We start from the raw sequence: 13841 nt of genomic DNA, 5'->3' as shown, positions 1-13841 counted from the left end.
TCTGCCCTGCTGCAGCTACCTACTCTACATATGCCCGCCCAGCCACAGCTACCTTCCCTCCCTACCATCTGCCCTGCTGCAGCTACCTACTCTACATATGCCCGCCCAGCCACAGCTACCTTCCCTCTCTACCATCTGCCCTGCTGCAGCTACCCACCCTGCATATGCCCACCCAGCCACAGCTACCTTCCCGACCTACCATGTGCCCTGCTGCAGCTACCTACCCTGCATATGCCCACCCAGCCACAGCTACCTTCCCTCCCTACCATCTGCCCTGCTGCAGCTACCTGCCCTACATGTGCCCGCCCAGCCACAGCTACCTTCCCTCTTTACCCACTGCAGCTACTTACCCCTCCATACAGCCTGCCTAGCAACAGCTGCCTATCCTCCCTATCTTCTCTTCCGCCTTGCTGCAGCTACGTACCTGCCCTTCCTCCTACCCAGCTGCAGCTACCTTACCTCCCTACCTTCCTACACTCACTCCTGTCCAGCTACCTAACCGTTCTACCTAACTACACTCCCTCCTGTCCAGCAGTAGATACCTGATCTCCCTACCCTCCCACCCAGCCGCAGCTACGTAACCTCTAAACTTACCTACATTCTCTTCTCCTAGCACAAGCTACCAACCCTCCCTCCAGCAACTACTTGCTCTCCCTACCTAGTCTCTCTCCCATTCAACTGAAGCTTCATACCTTCTGAGATCTTGGAGATGCTCATCCAGGGTGGCATTCATATGGTGGAGGAGCTGGCTGCCAGGGTAGGGTAATTGCAGAATATCATTTATGGGGTGATTGATGCATTTCAAATGTGGAGTGATTGATGTATTTCAAATGTGGGGTGATTGATGCATTTCAAATGTGGGGTAATTGTTTCATTTCATATGTGGGGTGATTGATGCATTTCAAATGTGGGGTAATTGCTGCACTTCATATTTTGGGATGATTGCTGCATTTCATATGTGGGGGTGATTGATGCGTTTCATATATGGGAATGATTGCTGCATTTTAAATGTATGGTGTTCTTTAACCTCCTTGGCGGTTTGGAGGATTGCTCAGCCCCTGGGGGGTCTTTTTACTTACTTTTCTCTGAACATGTAGCTAGCTCTTTGCTAGCTACATGTTCTGCCCGATCGCCGCCGCGATGCGCCGCTAAAGGGGCTGTCCTCCCCCCAAAATGCCTGGCGCAGCCTGGCGAATCACCAATCACCACCAGGCTGCGCAATGGGAAGGATCGTAGCTCCCCATGACCTCATGACGTCGTCGACGTCATGTTCGATCATCACCATGGCGATGGGAGAAGCGGCGAGACCCAGAACGCCAGGGAGGTTAATGTACGAGTTGTTTTTCTTAACTAAAACCTCAGTATTCAGTATAAATTTCTGTGTTGGCAATAAATAAGTGGATTTTGTGTTGCAGTTTGGTGTCTCTAAAATGTTCGCCATCACTGCCATAGTCTCAGCAGTGCAGTCCACTGCCTGGTTTAGAAGTCCAGACAACACTGAAGATATGACACTGTGATACAATGTAAAGAAAGAAGTCAGTGTACAGCTTGTATAACAGTAAATTTGCTCTCTCATCAAAATAACTCAACACACAGCAATTAACCACTTCACCACTGAGGGGTTTTACCCCCTGAGCACCAGAGCAATTTTCACCTTTCAGCGCTCCTTCCATTCATTCGTCTATAACTTTATTATTACTTATCGCAATGAAATGAACTATATCTTGTTTTTTTCGCCACCAATTAGGCTTTCTTTAGGTGGGACATTATGCCAAGAATTATTTTTTTCTAAATGTGTTTTAATGGGAAAATAGGAAAAATGTGGGGAAAAAAATAATTATTTTCAGTTTTCGGCCATTATAGTTTTTAAATAATGCATGCTACTGTAATTAAAACCCATGAAACGTATTTGCCCTTTTGTCCCGGTTATAAAAACCATTTAAATTATGTCCCTATCACAATGTTTGGCGCCAATATTTTATTTGGAAATAAAGGTGCATTTTTTTCAGTTTTGCGTCCATCCCTAATTACAAGCCCATAGTTTATAAAGTAACAGTGTTATACCCTCTTGACATAAATATTTAAAAAGTTCAGTCCCTAAGGTAACTATTTATGTATTTTTTTTAATTGTAAATTTTTTATTTTTTTTTTAATTACAAAAAAAAAAAAAAAATGGGTAGTGTGGGAGGTAATGAGTTAATTTTATGTGTAAAAGTCATTTATTTGTATGTGAAAAATGTGTAGGGTGTAGTTTACTATTTGGCCACAAGATGGCCACAGTAACTTTTTGTTTTAATGCGACCTCCAAGCTTCCTTCCGGAAGCTTGGAGGAAGAATAAGGAGGCTGGACACGTGAGTTTTTGCTCACAATGATCGCGCTGCCCATAGGAGAGCAGCTGATCATTGCGGGGCTTAGATCAACGAACGGGAATGGATTTTCCCGTTCATTGATCTCTGGGCGAGCGGGCGGCGGCGTGTTTACTAGCGGCGGGCGGCGTGTTTACGAGCGGGAGCGCGGGCAGCGTCGGGAACGCGGAAAGTACGTGTTTCTCCGTCCCTGGTTTTTAAAGGATGGAAAAAGGGGCGGAGAAATACGTACGCGCGGGGGTAAAGTGGTTAATGTATAAACTGCTGGCAACAAAAGTAAATACACCTCTAGGTAATAAATGTAAAAACTGTGCCCAAAGTCAATATTTTGTGTGCCCACCATTTTTTTCCAGAACTGCCTTAAAGAGACTCTGTAACAAATTTTTCAGCCTTAGTTCTTCTATCCTATAAGTTCCTATGCCTGTTCTAATCTGCTCTGGCTTACTGCAGTCTTTCCTATGTGCACTGTCTCTGTAATAAATCAATGTATCTTTCCTCTGTCCTGTTTGTCGGGCTAAAGCTTGATTGTGTGGAATGTGCAGGGCTGCTTGTGATTGGTAGAAGCGATACACACCCTCTGCAGGCCCCCTGCATACTCTGAATGACTCACACACTATGCTTAGCTGAGCCTATTAGAAGCTGGTTAGTTTGTTTGTAAACACTGCCTAAAACTGTTAATTACAAGCCAGGATTGCAGCAGAGAGTGGCAGAAACAGCACAGAGGGGCACAGGAGAAAATAATGAATAGAATGGTATGCTTTTTATTGTAAGAATATTAGAGTACAGATTCTCTTTAAAGTGTACCAGAGATGATTAAATGTAAAGATTCAATACTTACTCGGGGCATCCTCCAGCCTTATAAACACGTGTGAGTCCCACGCCGTCCTCCCGCGGTCTGCCGTTCAGCCGCAATCACTCCCGGTAATTGCTTTGTTACATCAGTCTGGGTCTTCCGCGCATGGGTGGGAGGTCCGAGCATGCGCAGAAGTCCCAGACTGCACCCAACTGAGCCTGTTACCGGGGGCAGATCTCTGCTGAATGGCAGACCGCAGGAGGACGGCGTGGGACTCGCAGGTGTTTATGGTACTGGAGGAAGCCCTGGGTAAGTATCGAATCTTTACATTTAATCATCTCAGGTACACTTTAACGCTCTTGGACATGGAGTTTACTAGAGCTTCACCGATTGCCCTTGGAATCCTCTTGTGTTCCTCCATGATGACATCAGGAAGCTGGTGGCTGTTAGAGACCTTGCGTTCCTTCACCCTCCATTTGAGGATTCCCCACAGATGCTTTAGGGTTTAGGTCTGGAGACATGCTTGGCCTGTCCAGTGCCTTCACCCTCAGTTTCTTTAGCAAGGCAGTGGTCATCTGGGAAGTGTGTAAGGGCCCTTTTCCACCTGCAGTCGCTAGCGTTCACGCTGAACGCTAGCGATTGCTGAATCGCAAAACCGGCGATTCCCCGACTTTTTGCGGCCGCGATTTTGCTATGCTATGCACTGCATAGCAAAATCGCGGCAAATATCGCTCCGCTGCGCGTTCGCGTTCGGGTAAAAAACGAATCGCGGTAGTGGAAATGACCTACCGCGATTCCTATGTTAAAAAGCAAACCGTAGCGATTGTAAAATCGCTAGCGGTTTGCAACTTTGCGATTCAGCCAGCGCTGGAGGAAAAGGGCCCTTATGGTCGTTACCATGTTGGAATACTGCCCTGCAGCCAAGTTTCTGAAGGAAGGGGGATCATGCTCTGCTTCAGTATTTCATAATAAATGTTGGCATTCATGGTTCCTCATGGTCCTCCATAAACTGTATCTCCCCTGTTTCGGCAACACACATGCACTCCCAAACCATGACACTCCCACCACCATGTCTGACTGTGGGCAAGACAAACTTTGTACTCCTCACCTGGTTGACAACATCTGAACCAAATTCATTTATCCAGGTCTCATCAGACCACTGTAATCAATGTCCTTAGTCTGTCCTCAGCAAACTTTCAGACTTTCTTGTGCACCATCTTTAGAAGAGGTTTCCTTTCAGGACGACAGCCATGCAGACCAGTTTGATGTAGTATCCAGTCTTTATCAGTGACACACACACACAACCTCTGCAGCAGTGCTGCCAGCAGTCGTACATATATTTACAAAAGACACCTTCTTGTGGATATGATGCTGAGCCTGCGCGCTCAACTTCCTTAGTCGGCCATGGCGAGGGCTGTTCTGAGTGGAATCTGTCCTGTTAAACCTCTGTACAGTCTTGGCCACAGTGCTGCAATCAGTTTTGTGGTGTTGACAATCTTCTCATCGCCGAGACCATTTTTATGTAGAGCAGTAATTATTTTTTTAAGATCCTCAGAGTTCACTGCCATGAGGAGCCATGCTGAACTTCCAGTGACCAGTATGAGAGAGTGTGAGAGCGATAACACCAAATGTAGCACACCACCTGCTCCCCAGTCACACCTGAGACCTTGTAACACTAACCAGTCACATGACCCCAGGGAGGGAAAATGTCTGATGGGGCAGAATTCTTCTGTAAGCTCCTCGCAGAGTTCTCTGCCATGAGGAGCCATGCTGAGCTTCCAGTGACCAGTATGAGAGTCTGTGAGAGCAATAACACCAAATGTAACACACCTCCTGCTCCCCAGTCACACCTGAGACCGTGTAACACTAACCAGTCACATGACCCCGGGGAGGGAAAATGTCTGATTGGGCAGAATCCTTCTATTAGCTCCTCACAGAGTTCACTGCCATGAGGAGCCATGCTGAGCTTCCAGTGACCAGTATGAAAGTCTGTGAGAGCAATAACACCAAATGTAGCACACCTACTCCCCATTCACACCTGAGACCCTGTAACACTAACGCAGGCATGGGCAAACTTGGCCCTCCAGCTGTTAAGGAACTACAAGTCCCACAATGCATTTGCCCTTGAGTCATGACTGTGGCTGTAAGACTCCTGCAATGCATTGTGGGACTTGTAGTTCCTTAAAGAGAACCTGTACTGAGTAAAATTATTTAAAATAAACATATGAGGTAACTTCAAATGAACATTACATAGTCACCTTGCCATCAGTTCCTCTCAGAAGCTCACCATTTTCTTCTGACAATAATCCCTTCCAGTTCTGACAACATTTTGTCAGAACTGAAACATATCAGTTGCTGTCAGTTATATATCAGTTGCTGTCAGTTACAGCTGAGAGGAGAACTGATATGTCCATGTTTCCCTATGGTTCAAGTGGACGATGTTACAGTTTAACTGTGTGCTGACCAGGAAGCTGTTATGTGGTAATAGCTATTTTCAAAATGGAGGACAGAGAATTCCATTGATCACAGTGGGCAAACAGGACGCAGGAGAGGAAAAATAGATTGAAGAGTAGACTACACAGGAGGCAAGTATGACTTGTGTATGTTTATTTTGACTTTTAATTTTCAGTTCAGGTTTTCTTTAACAGCTGGAGGGCCAGCCAAGTTTGCCCACGCCTGCACTAACGGGTAACATGACCCAAGGGAAGAGAAAATGTTTTATTGGGGGTTTACTCACTTTTGTTTACAGTGGTTTAGACATTGACTGTGTGTTGAGTTATTTTGATGGGATAGTACATTTTCACTGTTATACAAGCTGTACACTGACTACTTTACGTTGTATCTATGGGGTTGTATCTATAAAGCTTACTTATTTTTTACCTTAAAGTGAACCAGAAACGAAGCACCCTCGTATTTTACCATATATATCATTCGGGAACATTAGAGAAAACACCTACCCTGCTCTGAGGGTGCTTTGTCTCTGGTTCACTTTAAAGTGAATCTTAACCTTTTGGGCACCGTGTATAGTAAATCCTACGCCGCACGTGTGGCTGTCCTGATGAGGCGTAGGATTTATGCCAGCTGCCATTTTCGCTCCCAACGCGATGGTGCGCACCTGAGAGGGGAAATTAAGTTGTCATATGACAGCTGACATCTCCCCTCAGTGATCAGGAGCCATTGTGATTGGCTCCTGATCACGTGATCGCTACGATCGCCGGCGGATCGTAGTGATGACTAATAGAGCATCCCCGCTCGCTCTGACGTAAGTGTCTGGTCCCGGCTTGATGACGTCATAAGTGAACTGAAAAGAAAAGAGTTTAACTTACCTGGGGGCTTCTACCTGCAGACGTCCTGTGACTGTGCCGGGACAAACAAGCCAGCAGGGGCGTAGCAATAGAGGGTGCAGAGGTTGCAACCGCATCGGGGCCCTTGAGCCAGAGGGGCCACAAGGGGCCCTCCCTCAACTGCAGTATTAGCTCTCTAGTGGTCCTGTGCTCATAATCATCACTTCTAAAGATACTTTGAATTGTGGTAATCATTAACAAGCTGGTCCCCGTCCCCTTCTTGCACCTCTGACACTGTAGTTGCCATTGGCAGGTTTTGGTGCGCCGCATCAATTGTTATGTATAGAGTGCTTGAGGGGCCCAATGTAAAACTGGCATTGGGGCCCATAGCTCCTTAGCTACGCCACTGCAAGCCAGTATAGTTTCCGGCGACTGATGAGTCAGCAGGCCACTGCACCTGCTCGGCCCTGGCTACACACATCCTCGGTCACGATCCCGTCCGTGTCCTGCCCATACGCAGTACTATAAAATCTCCCCTATACAGTTCCCTGGTGTCTAGTGCTTTCCCTCTTACCTCCCCCACATGGCTTCCCTGGTGATCTAGGGCTACACCTCTAATATAGCTTCCCTGGTGGTCCAGAGTGGGCCAAACATGATGCAAGTTGCCACGTATCTAGATTCTACAGAATCATCAGGTGGCTGAGCTGGAGACCGGATAACCAGACAGGTACAGTAGAATATATGAGTAAGTTTAGTCATTGTAGATCTTAATTTTGTTTTTGAACGACTGGACCTCCTTACTGAAGTGATTTTTCTATTTGTGTTTGTGTGTGTTTGTTTTTGGTAGTGTGGCCTGATTGGTGTAGGTTATTTTTCCTCCCATTTTGTACTTGAGGTGAGTTAAGGCCTGAGCTCATTCTTTGCCCAGTGAGCTCACACTCCGGTCAGAAGACTGGTCTGTGAGAGATGCTGCGGCAGAGATTGTGATCGTGGCTAGCCGCTAAGGAAAGTTAGAGTTACTTCTCATAAGTAAGAGACAAAGTGAAAGAAGGACTCCATTCCAGCCATACATTGAATGCATTTGCAGATGCCCCTTTTACTTATAGTGGAGGCCAAGTACAGATAGTCCCTGGTTTATGAATGGTGACATATGAAAGACCCCCCCCCCCCCCCATTATGAACTTAGCGCCAGACAGTATTGTGTCATTTTTGTAATAGGGGGCGAAGACTGGAGAACTTTTTAGCACGACATGGGACATTGTTGCCGGTGAGCTAAGGCCTTGGGGGCTCAGGGAAGGGGGTTAGTGGCAGCAGGATGTGCACAGGGGTACAGGAGGAGGCACAAAAGGACAGAAAGGGGCATAGGGGGAGACATAAAAACAGGATAAGGCACAGAGGGAGAACGGGGACAGAAGGCAGCACAGAGGGAGAATAGGGTGACAGGAGGAGGCACAAAGGGAGAATGGGGGCAGGAGGAGGCACCGAGGCAAAACAAGGTGAAAGGAGGAGGCACAAAGGGAGAACAGGGTGACTGGTGGAGGCACAAAGGGAGAACATGGGATGAGGAGGAGACACAGAGGCAGATCAGGGGCACAGGGAGGCACAAAGGGAGAACAGGGTGACAGAAGGAGGCACAGAGGAAGAACGACTACAGAAGGAGGCACAGAGGCAGAACAAGGTGAAAGGAGGCACAAAGGGAGAATAAGGTGACAGGAGGAGGCACAGAGGGAGAACAAGGTGACAGGAGGAGGCGCAGAGGGAGAACAAGGTGACAGGAGGAATCACAGAGGGAGAACAAGGTGACAGGAGAAGGCACAGAGGGAGAACAAGGTGACAGGAGGATGCACAAAGGGAGAACAGGATTACAGGTGGAGGCACAAAGGGAGAATAGAGGAGAACAGGGGGAGAGGAGGCGGCACAGAGTGAGAACAAGGTGACAGCAGGAGGGACGGGGAGATCGGGGGACAGGAGGAGTCACAGAGGTAGAACAAGGTGACAGGAGGAGGCACAGAGGTAGAACAAGGTGACAGGAGGATGCATAGATAGAGAACAAGGTGACTGGAGGAAGCACAGAGGGAGAACAAGGTGACAGGAGGGGGAACAAGGTGACAGGAGGAGGCTCAGAGGGAGAACAAGGTGACAGGAGGAGGCTCAGAGGGAGAACAAGGTGACAGGAGGAGGCTCAGAGGGAGAACAAGGTGACAGGAGGAGGGACGGGGGAGATTGGGGGACAGGAGGAGGCTCAGAGGGAGAACAAGGTGACAGGAGGGAGAACAAGGTGACAGGAGGGAGAACAAGGTGACAGGAGGGAGAACAAGGTGACAGGAGGGGGAACAAGGTGACAGGAGGGGGAACAAGGTGACAGGAGGAGGCTCAGAGGGGGAACAAGGTGACAGGAGGAGGCTCAGAGGGGGAACAAGGTGACAGGAGGAGGCTCAGAGGGAGAACAAGGTGACAGGAGGATGCATAGATAGAGAACAAGGTGACTGGAGGAAGCACAGAGGGAGAACAGGGTGACTGGAGGAAGCACAGAGGGAGAACAGGGTGACTGGAGGAAGCACAGAGGGAGAACAGGGTGACAGGAGGAGGCGCAGAGGAAGAACAAGGTGACAGGAGGAGGGACGGGGGAGATCGGGGACAGGAGGAGGCACAGAGGGAGAACAGGGTGACAGGAGGATGCATAGACAGAGAACAAGGTGACAGGAGGGGGAACAAGGTGACAGGAGGATGCACAGAGGGAGAACAGGGTGACAGGAGGATGAATAGAGGGGGCACAGGAGGAGAAGTGAGGGATCATGGGGAGAGGAGGAGGCACTGGAGGGAGGAGGGAGACGGATGCACAGAGGGGGGACAGTAGGGTGACACGGGGAAATGGGGGGTGTCACAGTGTGACGCTGCAGTTAACAAACTCTGCGATGCCTATCCCATTCTTTAACCGGGTACTTTCTGTACTAGGGAGATTGAATGCCCAGTGCCCTCCTATCCTGTGTGTTTTATCCTACTGACCATCTCCTGCAGTACTGTGGCAGGAAGTGCTTCCATTTAATTTGCTTTATGGTTCAGGCCTAAATATTTACACAGGTCAGTTGCAAACCAAGTGCAAATGAATACAAAGTCTCGGCCGCACTCCTGGTTAATAATCAGGGGGTGGAACAGGCTATCTGCCTGGCCACCGATGGATCATATCGGTTCCAAAATGTAGAGCAGACCAGCATTTACGTCTTGTGACCAGCACTCTTGTCATGTGACCAGCGATCAGTGGCGTTCTTCTTCAAACTTATTTAGAGTTGTAGTTATTTAAGGAAATCTGTGTACTATATAGTTTGTAAGAAATGTAACAAATTACATTTTCTTTTAAAGAATTATTACCACCCAATTTGTTAACTTATTAACAGAACTTGGCCATGCTAGATGAGTGTGGTATAAGTGTCAGTTGGACTAACGCCTCATAGACACCATGCAATTTCCCTACAGATCGATAGGTCGAATCGATAACTTCCATCATGTCCGATTTGCTTCCGGCTGAAAGCTGTATCGATATTCAGATCGATACAGCACAAAATTGGACCCATTCTCGATTATGAGCAGATCAGACATGATGGATATTATCGATTTGATCCGTTGAGGGGAAATTGCATGGTATGTACCAGGTATAACAAAAAAGGTGGCCACACACGTTACATTTGTTCAGTTTTTTTTTTGTTTGTTAGGTTTTTTTTATACAATTCAACCAATCCGATCAATGTTTTCAGTTGATTGGAAGTATTGAAGATACGGGTAGCGGCGAATCGGCGCGGAGCGGCGGCGATCGGTATGCACACGCAGCTAGCAAAAAAAAAAAAATATGCAAATCGGCCCAGCAGGGCCTGAGAAATCCTCCTGCACGACTACGTTCGGGGTTACCGCCAGGAAGGTTAGAAGGAAAATAAATATGGCAGCCTTTATATCCCATATCCCTCTCACTACAGTTGTCCTTTAAAACACACGGGTGCTCGAGATTGCTGCAATTTTGGAGAAAAAGATTGTAAATGTGAAAAAAGTTGGTTGGAAAGAAAATTCTCCTGCATGGCAACCTTTCACTCTGTAATCAACTTTTCATAATTTTACATTTTCATAGAACTACATTTCCCACTATGACATTTATCACTAAATTCCATGTCTGTACATCGAATCAATATCACATAATTTGCCGTTTAGGATTACAATTACCACTGAACACATCACATTGCTGCTTATACCTGCATTTGACACACTTTATTTTGTTATAAACACTCAATGTTTTCTCTTTAGTAATAGCATAAATAAACCAAGTACAATACAGTTACATGTTATGATTCCACAAAAAAACCACAATTCCGTATACTGTATATTATTTTCACACTACGCACCATAACATAGTATTTCTATCTTTTCGTTATGTACATATACACACACTCTCTTTCATAAGTCCATCCTTTTTGTTGTTTATACTATCAACAAAGTTTGCATGTATTGAATAGTTATATACTGTAAATCTTATTCTGGTTGAATACAATACCACAATCCATAAAAAAGAGAAAATCTGGAAATTCTATCAGATTTCTTGTTCGAAAACCAGAAAGTTTTTTTTTTGTTTTTTTTTTGTATGACTGATTGTTTTAATTGAAATTGCATAACATCAAATAGAAAAATGTTGTATTGTGTGTGGCCACCTAAAGACTGCGCAGTGGTCAGATTGTGTATGTGCATCCAGCCATAGTCACAATAATCTCCTATCTATGGCTGAATTCTACCCAAAGCTTTCTCGCTGTTACCCAAAGTAACTCTAGTACTTTTGATTTCCAACATGAGGGTGAGAAAGGGTTATATAAAAGTTGAGTAGAGGGAGGCCTGTGCGATATCCAGTGCCATTGCAATAATGCTTTAGAAGCTTGAAAACCCTTTGTTAGGAGTGCCAGCCTCATCTCCCTTGACCTTTTTTTTAAGGGGGTGAAACTGGTCATTGAAAACTCTTGTACTTCTTGCTAGGTCTAAGAGTATTAGTGCAACATTTTCCCCTCCCACCATTTCGTGTTATGAATAGATCATTTCATACATTGCCTAAGTTTTCGAGGTGCCAATATACCGGAAGCACATGGCGAACGACAGGAAGCTCTCTTCTGCTTTTAGCTCCTTCCTCCCTGCCTCCTCGCTTGTAGTGACACATTGCCATGACAATGGCTGACACATCATTCGGAAATGGACCGAACTGAGCAGCTTTCCATTGGCACAATACCGCTGATGCCACAGTTTGGGTCCATTTCCGAAGGACGCCAAATGGGCACTTACTGGTGTAGCCATCTTTGAGATTCAGCTAGTGAGGTTATTGCCATTGTAATTTATTTCTGATTTCGCCTAAAAGTTAATGATATGGACATTCTGCGAAGGGAGGCCTGACAGGAAACTCTCTGCTGCGGGTGTTCAGTGTTTTTTAAAGTCTCAACTCTCCACCGGCGCGACTCCTAACTAATGATGGTCGTAATCAGCTAATTGCGATTCCGTGAAATCTCACATACATTTTTGCATTTACGCCTATAAGTAATTACGATTTGTAAATTCAATTGATTTTGTATAATCATTTATTTCGCTTAAAATTTCACGTAATTTTGTGACGACTTGATTTTACTTGATTTTAAAAATGCAAAGAAAATGACAGTTTAACCATTTCAGCTCGCGGGGGTTTTTCACCTTATGCATCAGAGCAATTTTCACCTCCCATTCATTCGCTAATAACTTTATCACTACTTATCACAATTTATTGATCTAATTTTTTCCGCCACTAATTAGGTTTTCTTTGGGTGGTACATTTTGCTAAGAATTATTTTTTTATAAATAAATTTTAACAGGATTAATAAGAAAAAAATGGAAAAAATTCATTATTTCTCAGTTTTCGGCCATTATAGCTTTAAAATAATCCACGCTACCATAATTAAAACCTATGTATTTTATTTGCCCGTTTGTCTCGGTTATGACACCATTTAAATTTTGTCCCTATCACAATGTATATTTTATTTGGAAATAAAGGTGCATTTTTTTCGTTTTGCGTCCATCACTATTTTACAAGCTTATAATTTGAAAAAAATTTTTTGTAGTATACCCCCTTAAAATGCATATTTTAAAAGTTCAGACCCTTAGGTAACTATTTATGTATTTTATTTTATTTTTTTTAATTGTAATTATTTTTTTCCATTAAAAATGTTATTTTGGTGTGGGAAATAAACAGTTAATTTTTAACATTATTATATGTGTATACTGTAATGTAAAAAATATGTAGATGTAGTTTTACTATTGGCCACAAGATGGCCGACTTGAGTTTTTTTCTCTCCTTGTGCTTCTCGCTAAGCGGAAGCACAAGGGGGATGCGGAAATTTTTATGTGCAGAAAGACTGAAGCCTCTAGTAAGGGCGCTTCGGTTTTTCTGCTGGGGACACGGATCGGTGATCGGGAACCATGTTCCCGTTCACTGATCCCAGGGCTACCATGGGACAGCCCGGGGGCGCGCCCACGATCGTGCCGAAGCACGGCCCCGCAGCAGAGCTTCACGTCCGGGCGGCAGAAATGGTTAAAAACCATTTTTCTTTGCATTTTTAAAATCGATTTTCTCAATAAGGTCTTTTTGAAAAAAACATTTTGGCACTCGTACCCACTCTTCTTTTTAACATTTGTAGCAATTTGGGTAGCAATAACATAAGAAGTCTGCAAAAATTACGCGAAATTATGAAATATTACAATTACACACAAAGATTACGAGTTTCCCTGAAATTTCGCATTACAATGTGCAATTGGGAATTACAATACGTAATTACTCATAGGTGTAATTTATGCTTATCACTACTCCTGACTTTTTCCGGTGTTTGGCATAACCAAGAGTGGCAGTACCACGTGCCATGGACATGATGTGACTTGTGGTACAGGTGCTCACAGTGACCGCAGACACCAGAAGAGGTCAGGAGTCGTGCTGGTGGAGAGATGAGACTTCAAAACACTGAGCATGGGCACCCTTACCAATAGATTTATCAAGTTGGGTAGCTGTCGCCTTATATTAGGGAGTGCGTTTAGTTTGTTTTTCATAAGTTTCAGTTTATGCAACTATTATAACTCTTTGTCCTTGTGTTGGTCTGGAATATGCAGAAACCACAAATAAAACCTATTGTAGGTACCCAATGTAAAATGTTACTGCAGAAAGAAATATTCATATCCTAAACTCATTATAGTCTAATTAGTCGCTTTCTTTTTTTCCAATATAAGCATATTAGAAGGTGCTCAAATTTTTTTGTTTGCGTCTATCACTTCTGTCATCCCTTTGGCGGTTGTCTGATTATAACCAGTTATCCAGTATAGGGTACCGCAATGGGTGCAGAGATCAGGCCAACACTTTT

General features: G+C 45.0%; 1 protein-coding gene across 4 annotated transcripts in view; it reads left to right on the top strand.

The window, feature by feature from the left end:
- WDR59 (WD repeat domain 59) overlaps window positions 1-13841 on the top strand; it is a 142737-nt gene that overhangs the window by 61461 nt on the left and 67435 nt on the right. For 2 of the 4 annotated variants that reach the window (XM_068261681.1, XM_068261680.1), the window contains exon 14: window positions 7292-7339. The exons of the other annotated variants lie outside the window; for them this stretch is intronic. In XM_068261681.1, coding sequence (XP_068117782.1) covers window positions 7292-7339 — 48 coding nt within the window. The remainder of the gene's footprint in view (window positions 1-7291; window positions 7340-13841) is intronic. 4 annotated transcript variants of the gene reach the window in all.

The sequence above is a fragment of the Hyperolius riggenbachi genome, chromosome 11, assembly GCF_040937935.1.
Source record: "Hyperolius riggenbachi isolate aHypRig1 chromosome 11, aHypRig1.pri, whole genome shotgun sequence".
In the NCBI taxonomy this organism is placed as follows: Eukaryota; Metazoa; Chordata; class Amphibia; order Anura; family Hyperoliidae; genus Hyperolius; species Hyperolius riggenbachi.
Note: the sequence above shows the minus strand (reverse complement) of the source record. Positions and strands in the feature narration are given on the sequence as shown.